General features: G+C 41.6%; 1 protein-coding gene across 2 annotated transcripts; it reads left to right on the top strand.

Annotated features, from left to right (window-relative positions):
* Positions 1–1,375: 1,375 nt before the first annotated feature.
* On the top strand, positions 1,376–17,999 carry scarb2a (scavenger receptor class B, member 2a). Of its 2 annotated transcripts, XM_044195388.1 has the most exons (13): positions 1,376–2,434; positions 7,180–7,337; positions 7,531–7,678; positions 8,020–8,214; positions 8,861–8,952; positions 9,742–9,861; positions 10,230–10,408; positions 11,552–11,670; positions 12,169–12,242; positions 12,375–12,426; positions 12,514–12,666; positions 13,798–13,845; positions 14,191–17,999. In XM_044195388.1, the coding sequence occupies exons 1-13, from the start codon at positions 2,312–2,314 to the stop codon at positions 14,320–14,322; spliced, it is 1,593 nt and encodes a 530-aa protein (XP_044051323.1). In that variant the 5' UTR covers positions 1,376–2,311; the 3' UTR covers positions 14,323–17,999. The 2 variants fall into 2 exon arrangements, with proteins under 2 accessions (XP_044051323.1, XP_044051324.1); XM_044195389.1 differs by lacking the exon at positions 13,798–13,845 and having other exon boundaries at positions 1,404–2,434.
* The last annotated feature ends 760 nt before the right edge of the window (positions 18,000–18,759 follow it).

Genomic DNA, 18,759 nt, shown 5'->3' with positions numbered 1-18,759 from the left:
TCAAAGAAAGCCTAAGAGGCCGGTTCTATTTTCTGTTCAGAGCCATTATAATGCTTTGCTAATTCTACTGTATTTTAAAGCCCCCGAAAACTTGGTATCAAATTCTAAATATTTCTCTGCAGCAGTAAATAAGCAATAATCCAAATTAAAGTTCAGATATAAACATCCTTAGTGGTTATTCATCAATAGTTAAACACTCACAAACTCAGCTAATTTGTTTTATCAGAACTGCGTGGGTTTGATCAGATTTGATTGACAGCGGCCTGGCAAAATAAGCCAACATCTCCACAACTCTTCATGATTTGATTCAAAAGGTGATGACCTTTTTCCAACTGAGCCCCGCCCACTTCAAACCAGTGATTTCAGACCTGTTTAAATCCAGTCTATGTTTCAGACCAGGATTTGGCTGGCAGATACTCGCTATTAAAAGACTCACAAGCAAAGAAACACAATCAGGCATCCATGCTTTTAAGATAAGATGAGATAAGATACCGTAGAACAGCAGTTGCAGTACAAAGTAGGAAAGAGATCAAATATAAATTGTGCAAATATAAAACATTAAAAAAGTATAAAAGTGCAAGTATAAAAATATCAATATACAGATATCCAAAATCCACAAAATCGAAAACATACACAATGCCAAAAATATAAAGGTTAACAGTAAGGATCATAACTGAGCTCTGTCACTTCCATCCAAGTTTCTGCAACATCCTTTTTAGAGAACTGCAGGAGTTTAATATGCAAGCATAAGTGTAAACCCACTTAAATGTAGTATGGCTGAAAACATTGTAGTGTAAATTCTGCTTTACAAGGGTAAACGTAAGTGTTTTTGTGTATGTATTTTAGGTCCAACACCTTGTCTCAAAGTTAAATTCAACAACACTGTTGACTTAAACTATCTTGCTGTTCTGCAGTGACATTTTCCCTTTATGGAGAGGACTTGTGTACATATAATTTATGTTTGTCAATACTTAGCGGTCGTTTGCCTCATGATGACCATAATGCAAGCCATTTATCAACCACTTTTTTCTGTTATTCCACTACAACATCATCTGTGGTTTAAGTGGGCTCCGCAGAGGCCGCTGAACATCCAATTTCTGTCCGCGGCGAGCATCACGCCGTCGGTTCCCCCTTTATAGGAGCCCCGCCCCGAAATCAGTCGATCAAATTCAACATCGCACTCACCAGCGTCTGACCAATCAGAGTGCAGAGGGGGTGGTCTCGAGACGGTGGTCCGTGAGGGCAGTAGCCAATGAGCGTTCGAGCTGGTCAGACAAAGGGCTCGCGTCAACGGTCGTTGGTTGCTCGAATGGCACATTATTCATGTCCACGCTGCGCTTATTTAAGGAGACGCTATGAGGCGAGCTAGCGGAACCCTTATAAAAGGTAACGGGTCTCCACCGGTTTCACATTTTCCGCGTGTGTGCAGTGAACGCAGCAGATGATGAGATGTCATAGTTTTAATGTGAAAGTGAAATGTTAAACAATTCCCAGTCAACATGTGCACGAACACACTCCCGGCGAGCTCATTAGAAAAGTCGCCAGGTGAAATGCCGCCGGCGCGTCCACGTTTATGAGCACGCGGCTGCCAATTCATTCATAATCCTGGTAGTCTTGCAAGTTGTATTACGAACTGATACGTGCCAGCAATTTAAAATATGATCCCACCAGTAAAGCATCAGTGGAAAAACTCTAAATGAAGTTATTTGACTACGAGAAATAGTGTGTAAAGGCGCACCCAAAAAAAGGGGGAGGGGGATAAATGTAAAATATAATTATGTCAGATTTATCATATGGTTGTTTGAAACTGTGACATCAGCCATGTAAGCAAAGCACCATCACTGCCTTTTCTACCGTTTTAAACACACCCACCGCCCATGCAGCCTCCCCAAAACGACGCTTTTCGCCTGAACGGGTGCATTTATGCGTAGAGGAAGAGGAGGAGGTGGACAGCTCTTCTTCTACCTCCCGATGTGCCGAGAGCTGCTGCTTCATTTCACCACCGCCTCCGAGCTGCTCGCTCCTTCCTACCTTTAGGTTTAAGTCTGATCTCGGTTTTTTTTTTTTTTTGTGTAAAGTGCCAATATTTTACCCCAGCCTCGCCGGGGGGAGACCACTCCAGGGCGGCGCAGAGAGAAGTTTAAACCCCAGCTGCTGGTGCTCAGAAGACGGGGGGGGATCCGAGGTTGCACGATCCTATCTTCGCTACCTTTTTTTTAAGTTAAATTTTTATTTAGTGTTTTGGAGGGTTATCATCGACTTCAGTGAAGTTTGACCTGCCCCCGAGAGGACAACACACCCGCCCGGCATCATGACTCGGAGATCCTGTGCCATTTACGCCACCGGGATCGTGTGTGCTCACCTCCTGATAGTGGGGATCGCCCTGGTCGTGGCTCAAGTCTTCCAAACAATGATACACAGCCGGCTAAAAAAGGTGAGTTGTGCCCTCTTAACGTCAAATGCTTTCAGTGTTTTGCAATCTTTTCGCACTTCTTTCATGTGTCACACACGAGCGGCTTTAACTGTTTCATCTGCAGTGGCCAATCATGCGCATTCAGCATCTCACTGGTGGTGGCACACGCAGGGTCACAAGACCGTGAGCGTAAATGCTCTTAATTATAGCTGATAACTTTATTGTCAGTGTGCACGTTTTGCTGCATTCTGCACCTCCGGTTCAACGCGATGAACCCTGAGTCTTCCCCCCCCTCATGAATCCACATGATACGAGGCTGTGCAGCTCGCAAGTCCCGTTACACGGTTGTGCAGCTGGGGGGGGGGGGTGTTTAAGCTTGCATTAAGACAGGCGAATAATCAGCATGTGAATTAACACTACACCAAGACCTAATAAACGCTTCTTTTTTTTTTTGCTGTTGGTAAATCCCTTGCAACTCCCTCAAGGGGAATGATGCTTGTGTGACTCTCCGGAGTTTTTGTCTCCTTTGACATTCCTTTACAGATCTGCAGCATTTGTATGATTTGACCAGTCTTCACACGGTTTAATTAGCTTTTTGCTGAATGGAAGGGACTGTGGGGGGGGGGGTATGATGTGTCCTTTCTCCTGGCTGTACTGCAGCTGGCAGCACAAGCTGTCCAGCGCTGTGCGACCTGGTGACACATTTCTGCTGATACAGGCTTGATATACTGACTTCTTGATGGGTTTTCTATTCTGAGGAGGCTTACTAGTAGTAGTAGTAAGTAGTAGTAGACATCTCAGCCAGCAGGGACACCGTGGGTAGGGGGGGAGGTGTGCAGGTCTTAAGGAATGGGGGAAGGGAGCCTGGGTGAGTGAACAGGAGCCCGGGAGTCCCTGGCTTACTGTGGGGAAGCTATGGCAAGTTTTACTGGTGTGGCAGGAGGATGAGGATGAGTGGCAGGCAGCAACCTTTCTGAAAATCAAGCATCCACCTTGTATAAACCAGACAAATCTGCATTCATTTGACTGCAGCATCCTTATATTTCTTAAAGTTAAATTGTGATTTTTTTTTTGTTGTTGTTGTTTTTTAAAAGGTATCTCAAGAGCTAAATGGTTGAGAATATATTAGTGTATAGTGTAGGTTCTGCAAATGCATCTGTATGTACAGTAATCCCCCCCCCACCCCCAAACCCCAGTGATATTTCTAAAATTGCAGTACTAGTCTATTTTGAGTCTTCACTGCTTCACAATTAAATCAAGGCTCGATGAGCTCGCTCTGTCTTGAGATCATTTTTTTTTTTTTTAAGTGATTTAACCAACACGCAGGCAAGTGGACTTTTTGTAATGATTTAACAGTCACGCTAAACATTTAAGACTGACCTGAGCTGGAGAGACATTTATGACCAGGACATGTAAAATGTGGTTTGACCAGTGGACTTGTGCAGCGAGTGTGTTCTTGGGTCGAAGTGAATTATACATTTCTGCTGTATTTTAGGGCATGCAGGGGCGGTGGGGTGGCAGCCCGATGGGGTGGGGGTGGTGGGGGTGTTGGCAGCTGACCCAACGCTGCTCTCGTCCCTTTTTAAAATACCTCACATTCCTCTTACTGACATGAATCACTTTGTTGGGTCATCTGCGCAACTCGTAATCTGTACTTTTTAAATCTGTCTGCTTCTTCACAAAGCGCCCCCCCACCACCCACCAAGAAAAAGCTCAGCAGAAAAGCTCAACACACTTTTTGTCCAAGTAGGGGACTCACAAACAGCTTCCTCGCCAACAGGTCGCCCCCTCCCAGACCTAAATTTAGGTCTGGGTCTCATTTGTGTCTTATTCTGAATGACAGCAGCGTCCCGGGGGACCCAAATTAAAAGACTTAGTCAAAGTTCATCAGCAGGGGACAGAATTCTGATGCGGCTGGCGATTACATGAAATGACTTCCCACTGAATTGGGCGTGCCCCAACATGCTGAACTGACTCCAAACATCTACCTAAATTGATGTTTGAATGTGGCTGTCCGTAATAATAATGATGCAGCCTAGCTGTTTGGTCGAAGCTACCTCCAGGACACAAACTCTGTGTGTCTGGTGAGCTGGGTGTGGAGGGAGGCAAGCGTATAAACCATGTGAGGAATTTGACAGACTTCTTGGCCTTCGGGGCATGATTTCTGCCTGGGCGCAATCCCGTAGTGCTTTGTTGTTGTTCCAGCCTTGGCCTATCGTGAGTTGTTGTGCCCAGACAAGGAAACTTAAGAAAAAAACCCCAACAAAAACGCCCACTTGTGCCACCACTGTCCGCCCTGTTTGGGAAAGGAGACTTTTCAAGGTAATATGACTGATTGAGCTTTTAAAGCGATCAAGAACAAGGTCGCGCTGGGGAAACGCAGTGTGTTTTAGCTCAAAATGTGTCATTGACTCACACCTCAGATTTTGTGAAAATGGAGTGAAAGGGATTTTCTTGTTTTCAATTATGTACTTTTCCTTTTAACATGTGCTGATCAAAGCTAGATATTGTCACGCCACACCTCAGCTTTGCCTGAAGTTGTTTGGCTAAGGCGCAGTTCACTTTGCCGTCAGTGTTCAGTTTGAGTCCTTCGAACACTGACAAACCTCTCCACTTTGTCCCTCACTTGTTTGCTTTTTTTTTTTTTTTTGTTTTGTGATTGATCAAGTTTTTTTTTTTCTCGGAGATAAAGTGTGTTCGTATAACTTTGAAGGCCTTTTCAAAAGACCTTTGGTCAAGGTTGGCAAACACATGGATTCATGCAGGCCACGGTTGCTCACTCATTGGTCTGCCAACTGCTGCAGGGGAAAGGCCAGGCCAGACAGAAACCTGTTTCAAAAGTGACAGAGCTGCAATTTGTTTAAAAAAAAAAAAAAAAAACTAAGTAGGTCATTGCTGCTGGTTTGACATAGTGTTTTATACAAGTCCAATATGGCACAGACTGTTCGTGATGGTTATATGTGTAAACCAGGCTATTGAATTACCTGGTTTCACTTCAGGTCTTAATTAAGAGGCAGAATGTCGGAGACTCGGGAGAGTCACACTTCTTAAATACGTCAAGTTCCCTTTTAAGAGCGTCTTGTCTGATTCTGAGGGCATTTTTGGGAAGTTGTTGCGCAGCTGTGACGTCAACCTAACCGATTATTCTGCCCTTTAACACGACTGTGATGGTTTCCTCGGTTGGATCTGGGATTGGGTAACGCGCGTAACATCGCTAATTCTTGATTATTAGAAATAGACATGCAAAGGACACTACAGGGTCATAAAGGTGCTGAACACAATAGCAAACCCATCTAGAGATTATCTGATGAAAATAAGATGAATTGGCAACTATTCAGATCATTTTTGTATCCTCTCCAATGTGAGGATTTGCTGCTTTTCTGTTTTGTTTAATTGTAAACTGAATATTTTTGAGTTTTGGCCTGTTGGTTGGACAAAACAAGGCATTTGAAGATGTCATTTTGGGCACTGAGCCCATAGTTTTCAGTATTTTGGGACATTTTACCGACTAAACAAAGAAAATAATCAGCAGATTAATCGATAATAGTTGCAGCCCTAAACCTCTCAAATCAGCTTTGTAATATGTCCAAATGGTGTAAGAATAAAGGGTATAATTCACAATCACATACCCAACTGAGCCTTTTTTCCTCAGCTGCAGTGTGTTTTGAATCTTGTGTTTCTCCTCAATTAGTTGAACCATCTCACCTTTTTTATGCAGACTATCAAAGTAGATATTTTGGTTGAGCCCTCTTGAGATCTAACATGTTTTTGTAAAGTAACAAAGGGAAGATGATGCAACAAAACCCGGCAAACAATTCTATAGAGCAAAACATGTTTGAATGTCGGAAGTTGTAACCCAAACAGGAAGTGCCAGCCACACCTTAAGTGCCTGCGAGACGGCAGAAAACAATGTATAGCCTCTCAAGTGCACCTCGCTGCACTCAGTGGACCGAGGGTTTTCAGGAACTCAGCATGAAAAAGACACGAGAGGAAGTGGGTCGTTTCTCCCTTCCCAAGTTTAAAAATACCCCCCAAGAATGGAAAAGGCCTGCTTATTTTCCTGGGTCACAAACACACTTCAGTCAACATGCTGGCTGTTTTCATATACAGTTGATTGGTCTAGTTAAAGGTTACTGTTTCTCAGTTTCAGACATGTGGCAGCCAGGCTAAAGTCATATGTGGTTTCAAGGCTTTTTTTTTCTCCACATAATCAAAAGCCAAACGTGTGAAATCACAACCGTCTTCTACTTTTTTGCTTGCTTTTGCTTGCATAGTCTAAATGCAAAAACTCACCTGAGATCCTGCATGTAGTTTGCTGGCTAATGCTGCAGAGATGCTGTGTCTTAGTATTGCAACATGTTGCTGGATTGTGTGGGCTGACTAGTAGCCCACAGTCAGATTCTTGCCTAGGCTTGCTGAGGTCAGAGACTGGGTGCAGTAGATTTTCTGCCTGTCCTGACGCTTTTTTTCCCCAGCTATGAATGACTTTTCTCTGCTTCCCTTGTGGGTTTTGGGGTCTTGGCCCGGCACCAGCCCTTTGCAGAAAAGTGCCATGTGTGCGCTCAGATGGCACTCATTCAGAACAGTGAAGAGCTTTGAAAGTGCCCAAGTGTGAGTAAAACATTGTTCCACCAAAGTGTGAAATTTGAGAAACTCTTTTCCCAAAGCTTTCCAAACTCATTAAGAATCTCAACACAGAGTGCTGTGGCAGGTGTCGATGTTTTTTTTTCTCAATCTGAATTTGTATTTTCCTCTTTTGTTGGTAGGAAATTACTTTGACAGAGAAGAGCCAAATGTTTGAGGGATGGAAGAATCCACCCCCACCTGTGTATATGGAGTACTACTTCTTCAATGTGACCAATCCAGAGGTGTTCTTGGCAGGCGGAAAGGCAGCTGTCAAACAGATCGGACCCTATACTTACAGGTATGTTTGATATGTAGACCTACGCCCAAACAGCGTGTGGGATCAGTTCTGCAGCTGTAAATGTGCGTGATATATTCGTAAAAGCTCTGTTTAAGGAAAGCCATCTGGTTCATCAGGGATCATTTTGTTAGTGCAGTGTGAAATCAAAACAAAAGACATCTGCACTAACTGACCAATGTCCTTTCCACACCAGGGAATACAGGCCGCGGGAAAACATAACTTTCCTGGAGAACGGCACCAAGATTTACGCCCTGAACCCAAAAACATTTGTGTTTGTGCCCGAGAAGTCAGCCGGTGACCCCGAGGTTGACATCATCAGGACTGTCAACATCCCGTTTGTGGTAAGACTTTGTGTCTGTACAGGATAATGTGTGTTATTATGACCTGCAGCAGCCAGTTAAACAAGCCCCTTAGATTTGAGTTTTTACTCCCCAAACACACTCCAAGCCACTGTCCTCTTATTTTTGTTGTGACATTTTGATATCTTGAACGTATAAACATCAGTCATATCAGGCCAAGACAAACAAGCCAAGTGAACTTAAACACAGCATTTACCATGAGCTTTTCCACAAAGAAGACGTCAAGTATTGCAAACAGAAATCAAATTGTGTGTGATTGGAGCCAATCTCTCCGTTGTCTAACTGTTTTTTTTTTTTTTACTCTCATTGTCTTTTGTCCTCAGGCGGTGATGAACGAGCTGAACTCCTACTCCTTCTTCCTGCGAACTTTGGTTTCCATGTACATGAATAGCCTGGGCATCGAGGTGTTCATGACCCGCACTGTCCACGAGATCCTGTGGGGCTTCAAAGACCCTCTTCTCTCAAAGGTCCACTCCATGAAGCCTGATGTGGATGAATATTTTGGGCTGATGTGGAAGGTGAGCTTGGTGGTGTTCTTGAATCTATTTTAGAGGCAAGCTTAAAGTCACTTTAGTGCAAAAACCTTAAGAAAACTTTTGCGTGTTGGTTGCTAGGGTTTACTAAAAGAACAAGACAAAGCGTCTGTGGTAGCGTCAGGCAAGAGAAGTGAGATTGGCCACATGCTGATGGAAGATGCTTGTCCATCCTGTTTATAGAGCAACGTCAGCAACTTTGCACAGACGGTGACAAAACCAGCCTCGTGATCCCGAGTGCAGCATTTTTGGTAACTTAATTGATCAGTTGATCAACAGAAAATGAACTCTTTGGTAATCGTTTCAGTAATTTCTCAAGCAAAAATGTATAAAATTCCCTGCTTCCGGCCTCTCGAATGTGAGAGTTGGATGCCTTTCTTTGTCGTATATGATATACTCAGTATCTGTGGGATTTGGACTGTTGGTCGGACAAAACAAGCAATTTGAAAACATCGGATTGTAGAAAGTAGAAGAAGAAAATGGGGATTTTCCACGAACAAAATGATTAATCGGCTATTCTAGAGTTAGTTGCAGCCCTAAACATAAAGAACGCCCTTTAAAATATCAGTATAGTTTTTCGAAGAGGTCAAAATCACTAAAATCTAAAGGTGTGACGTCTTGTTTTTCACAGAAAAATGGCACCCATGAAGGAGAGTTTGTGTTCCACACCGGCGAGGAGAACTACATGGATTATGGCAAGATTGACACATGGAACGGCCTGAGGTAATGACTCGTATCAGACAGTACCAAGTGTCTGTGATCCTGGATAATAAGAAATGCTTATCAGCAGATAGCTTCCTCTTCCTCCCAGTCATATTTCTAATACCTCGTTATACAACTTGTATTGGAAAGTCCAGAGGAGAAAGCCTTTGCTCCCTGATTTTTAGGTAGAACACGATTGCAAAATGAATGTTGAGACATCCAAAGTGACTTTGTACTTTAGCTGAATATTGTCTGCTCATGTTGGTAGATTCCAGTAGTTGAAGAAGTATTCAGATCCTTTTCTTGTGTAAAAGTATCAAAAAAGTACTTTTATTACAAGTATAAGTCCTGCATTTAAAATCTTACTTAAGTAAGATTAGCAGCAAAATGTACTTAAAGAATCAGAAGTTAAGGTACTTGTTCTGCAGGTCCCTCCCCTCCATTTTGGACTGAATCTTTGCTTTTTTTGAGAAATATTGGAAAAATGTACCCCTTTCAACCTCAAACAGTTAAGTAAAGGATAAATCACTCTTTGGAACTGCTACCTAGAGCTGCAACGATGAGTCAACTAATTGATTAGTCGATCAACAGAAAATTAATGATAGCAAACTGAATCTTTTGGGGTGTTTGACTGTTGGTCGGACAAAACGATTTAAGAATGTCATGTCGGACTGTGGGAAATTGTAACGGTCATGTTTCACTATTTTAGTGTCAGCGCGTTCGTTGATTTGTGGAAGAACAGTCCAGAGAAAGTATATTTCTCATCCCACACTAATATCACATGTTTTTTTGTTTTTTCTTAATCAATAGGGAGATGTCGTGGTGGTCTTCGAATCAGAGCAACATGATCAACGGTACGGACGGCGCCGTCTTCCACCCTCTGATAAACAGGAACGAGTTGCTCTACATCTTTGCTGCTGATCTCTGCAGGTATGTGCGTGCGCTTGTGTGGTTATAAATTTGTTTACAGCCGAAGCATCCTGGCAGGATGAGGGCCTAACTTAAGTTAGGAAATTGCGGCAGAGTCAAAAAGAATATGATTACAAATCCACTGAGTTTCTGGTTTTTACAACTTCTGATAAGGCTGTCGATGAAGTCAAACACACGTGGGAAAGTCAAGAGCGTGACCTGGATATACTCGGGAGGCTTTAAGGAATGATTTTACAGGAACAACTTCTTCTTCTTCTTCTCCTTCTCCTTCTCCTTCTTCTCCTTCTTCTCCTCCTCCTCAATAAATTATTATTATATTATTTTATGATTCCCCAAAGCAGACACTGAGCTTTTTTTTTTCCCCTTAGGTCTATCCATCTAGCTTATGTGAAAGACGTGGAGGTGAAAGGCATCCAGGCATACCGCTTCGCACCCCCTAGTGACGTACTCATGAGCCCCAAAGACAACCCCACTAATGCGGGATTCTGCGTACCAGCTGGAGACTGTCTCGGCACCGGGGTGCTTAAAGTCAGCGTTTGTCGAGAAGGTAAGGGACTGCCCCTTTTCCCACCCAGTTGCCATAGAGCCTGACCCAGTTACCCACCATTAGCCTCTTCCCAGCCCCATGACACAGTCCGTCCCCCCCCCCCCATTTCTACCCCCCAAAAAATGTCCTTTCACTCAGCAGCCACGTCCCCTGCCTGGTATCTGACATTCCCACTGTTTGAGCATGCCAGATTTTTACTCGGTTCAATGATTAGCTATGCTGACTGTGTGTTGAGGCTATTGAAGTATTTTATGGTGGTCATTGAGTGGAGTGTTATTGCTCAGATAAGGCAGTCGCCACTGGGCTTGACACAGACAGTGTAGTATCTCTGAAAGATATGCTACTGTAACCCCAGGACTATAATTTACACGCAATTTATTTCAAATCCTTATATTATTAATTGTTTGTTTGTACACAGTCTTATTGGGGGGGAGGGGGGCAGTTAAAAGGAGTAAATATGTTGAATAATTTTAGAAAAGGTTGGTGCTGCTGGAACTCTTACTATGCTAAAACCTGATTGGCTGTCTACACCAGCTCCTCTGACTCAAATGATGCAAACACGCCTGATTAGAAGGATTCTTGTGATGCTTCATTGAGAGCCAATCAAGACCGAGCCCTGTCGTCATGTGCAAAGTGGTGTCATTCTGAAGCTGCTGGTGTGGTTTATAAAAAAAAAAAAAAAAAAAAAAAAAACCCACAAAAAATCATTCAAATCTTCTCAGTGCCATAATGTACATGAACGGTACAATTTGTTAAATTTCTTAAACAGAGCTGCTTAAATTTTTGTCTAAAAACACCCCCAGTAGCAATTTATTGCAAAAGAAGAAAAAAAAAATGTTTATAACCCCATTTTCTTTTCAGTTGTCAGTTTTAGTAACAGCAGCAGTATTTTTTTTTTTTAGATTCAGTATGTTTAAATTTGGCTTCTTTTAAGTCCACAAAATTATCAATAAATAGGTTGATAAGGTTTCAGCATTTCTCTCCCAGAATTGTAAGACTTTGAAACAGCATTTGGACCTTTTTTATATTTGGAAATAGAACTTCAAGAAAGTAAATAAGAATCTTTTTCCAGCCCTTGTTGTGTAGACAAAGTCGTCTTACGTCACAAATAGTAACTGACTCGTGTGTTTGTCTTCCCTCAAGGCGCTCCCATCGTGGTGTCTTTCCCCCACTTTTATCAAGCGGACCCGATGTACATCAATGCCGTTGACGGGCTCAACCCCAACAAGGAGGAACACGAGACGTACCTCGACCTGCAGCCGGTACGGCTAACATTGACTACCCCGACAGATTAAGGCCATGTGGAGGAATCTGAGTTGAATCTTGATCTTTTGGTTTATGACTCTAAATTCTAAATGAGAATTAGTTGTTTTGATCGTGATTTCTAGTACTAGCGCTGCTTGTTTTTGTTTGCATCGAAGGTTCTTCTGTGTTGTTTTTGGTCAGCTTACATTGTTAACGAGAAAATTCTTAACTCATTGCTACTTTTTAGATTTTAGCTGTCACTGTAAACGTTATTTCAAGAGTGCATGACGTAGACACTTGCTTACATATGATGATATTCATAGTAAGTTCTAGCATTCTTGCAGTATATTAAAGCAAACTGAATCTTCTCTAAATGTAAAGTGTTAATTAAATCTTCCTGCCACATTGTAATGATTGGGACAGTAGTTTTCTTCCAATATGTGAGAATTATAGGAAAGTAAAGGAAAGAAAACAGATTCACCTTTCTCTTCTTCTTTTTTTCTTTCTTTTTTTAGACCACAGGGGTTCCCATTCGTGCCTGCAAGAGAGCTCAGCTCAATATCATCCTGAAGAGAGTCCAAGGCTTCCCGTAAGTCAAACTTTGTTGAACTCTGACCCACTTTGCTGTTGTCACACTCTGTCCTCATTTCGGCCACATGTTGAGCCAGATGTCCTGTCTGACCTCTCTGTCTCTCTCTCTCTCTGTTCTCTCTCTCTGCAGCAAAACCAAGTTCATCAACGAGACCATTTTCCCCATCATGTTCGTCAATGAGGTGAGGATTTAGTACAGTCTGAGACAAAAACTGTTCTCATGGCCGTAAGCGAACCACAAATCAATAATCATCTCTCTCGACTCTTAGACGGCGACTATTGACGATGGCTCGGCATCCCAGATGAGGACGATGCTCCTAATAGTGACTCTTGTGTCAAACTTCCCCGTGCTCATCGTGGGCATGGGCATCATCCTGCTGCTGGTGCTCGTCGTCTTGTTCTGCCGAAATCGCCAGAAGAAGGTAGGAACTGCCCCTGTTGCCGTGGACTAAACTGTAGCATTAATCCACACAGTTACCCAGGTTTGAAGTGTGTGCTACATACTGACATTAGCTCACAGTGTAAACGAGACCTAGACTGATAGTAGTGATATGTCACAGTAAATGCTGCAGAGTTTGAGAGTTTGATTGGGTTTTTGCATGGTTAACATTTTCCCGAGCTGCTGCAGGTTTTAACCCCGAGCTACATGCATGTTAACTACCGCATTGCATGATTCCTGCACAGCAAAGTCAGCATGAGCAGTTTTTCCGCAATTCTGAATCAAGTGGCGTTTTGTTTTTCTTGCTGAATGTTTTCTAACAGTCGATGAATCTTCAGGAAGACAAGCATCTTTTGCTCAGTGTAGCTATGAGCTAGCTTAGCACCATTGAGTAGCAAAGTGCATTGAACTAGAATAGTCCTGAGACTGACGTACAGTGCATGTTCACCTCTTATCTCTAGTAGTGCAGGACTGTTGATTTGAACCCTGCCCTCAGATTATTGTAGTTGAGGTTATTCACTGTCTGGAGAGTGGCCTGCAACATGTGAGAGGAATAGTTTGATATTTTAGGAAATATTCGCTTTTTTTTTTTTTTTTTTTTTTCCTGAAGGTTTGATTAGAAGATCAATAACCACTCTCATGTCTGTATGCTAAATACAGCCAGGAGATGCTTAGCTTAGCTTAAAGACTGGAAACAGCTAGCCTGGCTCTGTCCAAAGGTAAAAAAAAAAATCTACCTACCAGCACTTTGTACAGATTAAACAAACAAGATATAACATTTTAATTAGTGAGCTTTAGAGGTGCTGGTATTTGGATTTTGTTACCTTTTGAACAGAGCCATGCTAGCTGTTTCCCCTGGTTTCCACTCTTTGTGCTAAGCTAACCGGTTGCTAGCCGTGGCATCAATCTTTTCGTCTAACTCTCAGGGGGAAAAAAGCGAATATTTCCCAAAATATCAAACTATTCCTTTAACATGCAATGAAGTTTAGACCTTTAGCTTAGCATTGAGAGACTGTTAAAGACATGCTTAATTGCAATATGATGAAGTGTTGTATTAACCATGTTCTAATTTTAATTTTCTGTAACCCCCCTTTTTTTCCTTTTCTGTTTTTAGAATGAAGTAAAACGTATTGATTTTACTGAAGCTTTTCATTCTTTTACTGTAAGTCTTAATTTTGCCTTGTTTGCTATTCTCCTTTTTTAATTTGTTATCCATCGTCTCTGATTATCATTTTTTAAATTGTCATTATGGGACGTGATATTCCTTTTTGAGTTCTTGCCTCACAGTGTAATATGTTTCTTTATTTTTAAGTTAACGTTTTCTGTCTGTGGTGGTGGTTGTCGTAACTGGTGCATATTCAGATTGATGTGGTTCACTGTGAACATTTAAGTCAAAACATTTATTCCTATTTTAATGTCGGTGTTGAGTATAAAAGAATATTTTGACGTCTTGCCACTTCAGCGGTTTGTGCTAACACCTTCTGTCCTCCCGACTCTTCCCGTGCAGACGGTGAAGGATGACACGGCCTATACTCAGGTCAGCGACAAACCCGACGAGCCGTCAGAAACGCCAGCCAACCAGCCGATGAGAAACGGCTCCTACATTGCCATGTCTCCAGTGGAGGCCCAGAAGTGTTGATCGAGGATCCCCTCCTCAAGTGTGGAGCTCAGGAAGGGGGCTGAGGGAGCAGCACATGGGTGTTACATTATAACGGGTGGGGGTTTACATATACTGTGGGCTCATTTTCGCTTATTTGGGGGGCTGGGGAGGATAGCCAAAGGGGTGGGACACAAGCCCCAGTAAATGTTTAGTAAACAAAGACATTGCTCCTCTCACTGAGCCCTCTTATGACTGTCTGTCCTCCTCTACTCTACCTGCTGAGCATGGCCCTCACTGCCTGCCATGCTGCAACACAACAAACCCCCACACTCTGTTCCTCATTTTCGTCCCGGTTGGTCCAAAAGATGAAGGGACTCTGGATGGGCTCGGCCAGGAAAAGCCTTTTTGTTTTTTTTTTTTTTCTGTAATTCTTCTGAGGGAACACGGTAGCATAGGTGTCGCTGTTGTACAAGGATGTATGATGTTTGGCGCTCGCTCTGCCGACTAATGTGGCTCAAAGGAGTGTTTAGTATTCACCTGAACAACAGTGGGTGTTGTTACCGTCGTATTCTTGCTCTCTCCATCAGTGAGGGGAAAACTTCAAGCCAACAGATTTTAAAAATCCCCCGAAAACTGAATCCTTAGGACAAAACTCTCTGAGCTCCTGGGCTCAGAGGATAAAATGATTTTGCTAACAAAACTGAACTTAGCATATATATATATATATATATATATATATATATATATATATATATATATATATATATTAGATGAGAAGAAAAACTGAGCCAAAATATTTATAGCATCTTTGCCTTTTTTTCCTAAGAATTAGTGCTCCCACACACACACACCAGTATCAGTTAGTGAAAGTGTGTGTGCACCTTTATCTTCCACTTCAGTGTCCTGTTTTGATGGACGATGGGCAACTATTTTCCTGACGCAGACCCAGTGTAGTGTGACATCTGGAATACTTGTGATTTTGTTTGCCCATCCCCCCCATACAGTTGCACCTTTTTAGGCTTCATCACACATTCATAACAAAAAGGAGAAGAAAAAAAAAACACCCACAGAACTTACAAGGGAGACTTGAACCTGCTTTCTGCCTTACAATGGTTCAGTGTGTTCTTTATGTTCATACATTGTTCAAATAAGCTGGAAATCGTTATTGTACATATGTAAAGGGGAAATATTGAGATACCTCTGACCAAATCCAGCAAGCAGTCCTTCTAGGTGTGCTTAAAGACACTAATTTTGCTCTGGTGTTGACCGCTCCTGTACGTCTACACTGTTACTTATTAGAGAAAGCACAATTTGGACTGCTAAAACCAGTCCTCACACAAAGCTATAATCACACAGCTGATCTGTCAAAGACACGGTCAAGTATCGTGACAATTTAAAAAAAAAAAAAAAAAAAAAAAAAAAAAAACAAAACACAAAACAAAGAAAAGTGGAATCATTGGGTGTTGAGGGAGCCTTGTGCGTCACTCTCCGCTGTGTAGTCATTCAGTTTGCCAAGGAGCTGTAGGCATTCAGGCAAAAACGCAGCACACAGCACTTGAATCACTGTTTGTCTTATGTTTCACGTTGTGTTTTCATTTTTTCTGTCTGCCACACTTGTGTCGTCACACGTCAAACCCAGTTGTAGTCACTAATGGGAAGTGAATTTAAGGCTATAATACTGTCAACATGGAAAATTCCCTGCACTTTGCCTGGAAATTGTGCCCTGTGTAGTTTCATTGTTTTTGTTTATTTTCGTCCTGCGTGTTTCATTGCAGGTGGTCCATATGTTAAGTACATTTCAATGGTTTGTCCTCGCAAGTACTGGTTATGATGGATATCGTTGTGAATGAACAACAGACATCCACGCCTCTGTGTTACTCAGAGTGTCTTCTTTTGATATACTTTTGTATTTGTTATTGCTGCTAAAAAATGCCATAACCTATGGACTTGTATTTGTGTATGGGGTATTTACCATAATGTGCTCGTATTCGGTTTCCAGGTTGATCCACAGAGGCTTTTTTTCCCAAGTCTTAAATCTTGAAGGCTGTTCTGTGTTGCCAACCCTTTTTGACACCCGAGCACCAGATGCAAAGCCCAAAGCTTGCTGCCATTTATTGGAATTAGCAGTTACAGTTATCACTAGCAACTTTTTTTTTGAAAGTTATCACACTTTGATCACTCAGTCCTCTATTAGCAGATGATCTGACCATATCACATGTATCGTTTGCGATTTTATTATGGGATTATTAAACTGACAGTTCGCTGGTGGTGCACAAAAAGAGCGAGTCACTTCAGCAACCTTTTTAAGATTTGGTGTCAGAAGACTGATTCTGGGTGGAGAGAAAGCAGAAGTTCGAAAGTATTTCTTTAAATAAATTCACTAAAGGCCTTTTTATTCCACCTACGTGCAAGCAACCATCGCCTTGTGCAAACTCAGTCCGTCGTTACCCACCTCTTTAAACCTAAAGGACCTTAATCCTGAGAGTCGTGTGTGTGTGTTGCTTGTCTGTTCAAACACACACCTGGGCCATCACTCCTACACTGTCTGACTTCTACTACACCGACCTTTGTGTCCAATATTTCAAGCCCATTGGCTCATCCCTGCTTGACCAAAGATAACCCACATAGATCTGTCCCAGCGCCGTGTTTACTCTCTGATAACGGCCGTGCCACAAAACCACCGCCTACTTTTTCCTTCTTTTTTTTTTTATTGTACCACCACTTATGTGAAGTATTTGCAGCAGTGTTGTATGAGCGTGAGCTGATGTGTGAATGTGCCTTTTTTTTTTTTTTACATCAAGGCAAAAAAAAAAGTTGTAAAAGCTGGTAGCAGATTATGGGTATTGCTTTTTTTTTTGTCACCCAGTGCAAGAGCAAACAAAAGTAATCAATGCTCCTTTGAGCAGATCTCAGTATTATGTAAGACAAAGCAATACAGAGTTGTGTAAAATAAATTGTGGATGTTTTGTAAGGGGCCACATAATATTTATGTCTTGTTTTTTTTTCTGAATTTGTGAATTTTTTGTTAGTTTCACTTGTTTAGAAGTATTTCCTTTTTCTGTAGTGTGAATTAGTCTTTTTTTTTTTTTTTAATATTCAGCACATTTCATTTTTTTGATCATTTCATTTTTTCTTCACACTGAAAATACAAAAAAGTGTAAACGATGGGCCAGTATGTCACACTGGTAGCTCTGTAAAATGTCTGTAAAGAGTGTTCATGAATGGTTTAAGGTTGTCTGTGTTGGATGAGTATGAGTACTTGTGTGAGTAAACTTGTTTGTGCAGCCAATGCACCATTTCTGTCAAACTGGAGTGATTTTACTGGAAGGCTGATTATCTTGATGACTGAGTAAAGTAAAGCATTGATGCTGTGTGACCTATCTAGATGAATGAAGCCCTCCCTTAGGGATGAGCACTAGTGCCATACCATCCTTTTGTTTTATTTTTTTCCTTAATTTGCTCTTTGTTGTAACAATCGCATCTCCCCATTTCGATGTTCTGGAGTCACTAACAGACGTTTCCTCTTGAGATATACTAATTTGTTTTGCTGCTGAAAATGACAATCCCGCTTGTCATGTTAGGTGCAAAATTAATTCAAAGTAATATCCATTTTTAGTTTTGATAATTTACACTGCACAGATGTTTCTACAGTGCTTTTGTAAACATTTCTAGTGTATTTGCAAAAAAATAAAAGTTGCAGTCAAGTGCAAAGATCATACGGTTGCCTGCTGTCGTTTGTGTAACTGTCTAAAATCAATTGTGGTAATAAAACTGCTAATACAGTAAGTGTGTATGGAGATAGACAGACAGATAGATAGATATCTAAGTTCAGATGAGCAACCCAGAGATGTGAATTTTCTGTCCGAACTTGTGTAGCTGTGGGGGAAAGTTTTTGAAATTGCAAAACTTGAATGTAACTCTTACATTTCAGTTTTTGTACAGATTAACACGTTTTATGTTGTTTGTTTAATTAGTGAGCCTTAGAGGTTCTATCTTTGGACAGAGGCAGGCTAGCTGTTGTCTCCTGTTTCCACTCTTTATGCTAAGCTAAGCTAACTGGCTACTCCCAGTAGCTACATTAACGTACAAACATGAGTGGTTTTAGTATTCTCAGCTGACTGAAAGAAAGCGAATAAGCATATTTCCCCAAATGTCGAACTACTGCTTTAAATTCCAATATTATGTACTGTAGTAGTAGTGGACAAGCGTCACAATTAGTTATTCAGTTGCTTAAAGAAATAATATTATTATGGCATTTCCTTGCTTCCATATAAGTGGAACAAGTCACTGTGACTCCTCTCTTCTGCATGATTAAATACAGTCTTGACATATTTTTGGAGAAGAAATTCTTTCATAACTATGACTAAGCATTTAGTACTGAAATTACAAGAAATTTTAACAAATGTCAGTTTTTCTTCTTTCCTGCCTAATTAATCATCTCACGACCACCCGGATTTATCTTGTGGCCCTTTGGAG

Source organism: Siniperca chuatsi, linkage group LG5, assembly GCF_020085105.1.
Source record: "Siniperca chuatsi isolate FFG_IHB_CAS linkage group LG5, ASM2008510v1, whole genome shotgun sequence".
Lineage (NCBI taxonomy): Eukaryota > Metazoa > Chordata > Actinopteri > Centrarchiformes > Sinipercidae > Siniperca > Siniperca chuatsi.
The sequence above is the reverse complement of the archived record's forward strand: the minus strand, read 5'-3'. Positions and strand labels throughout refer to the sequence as shown.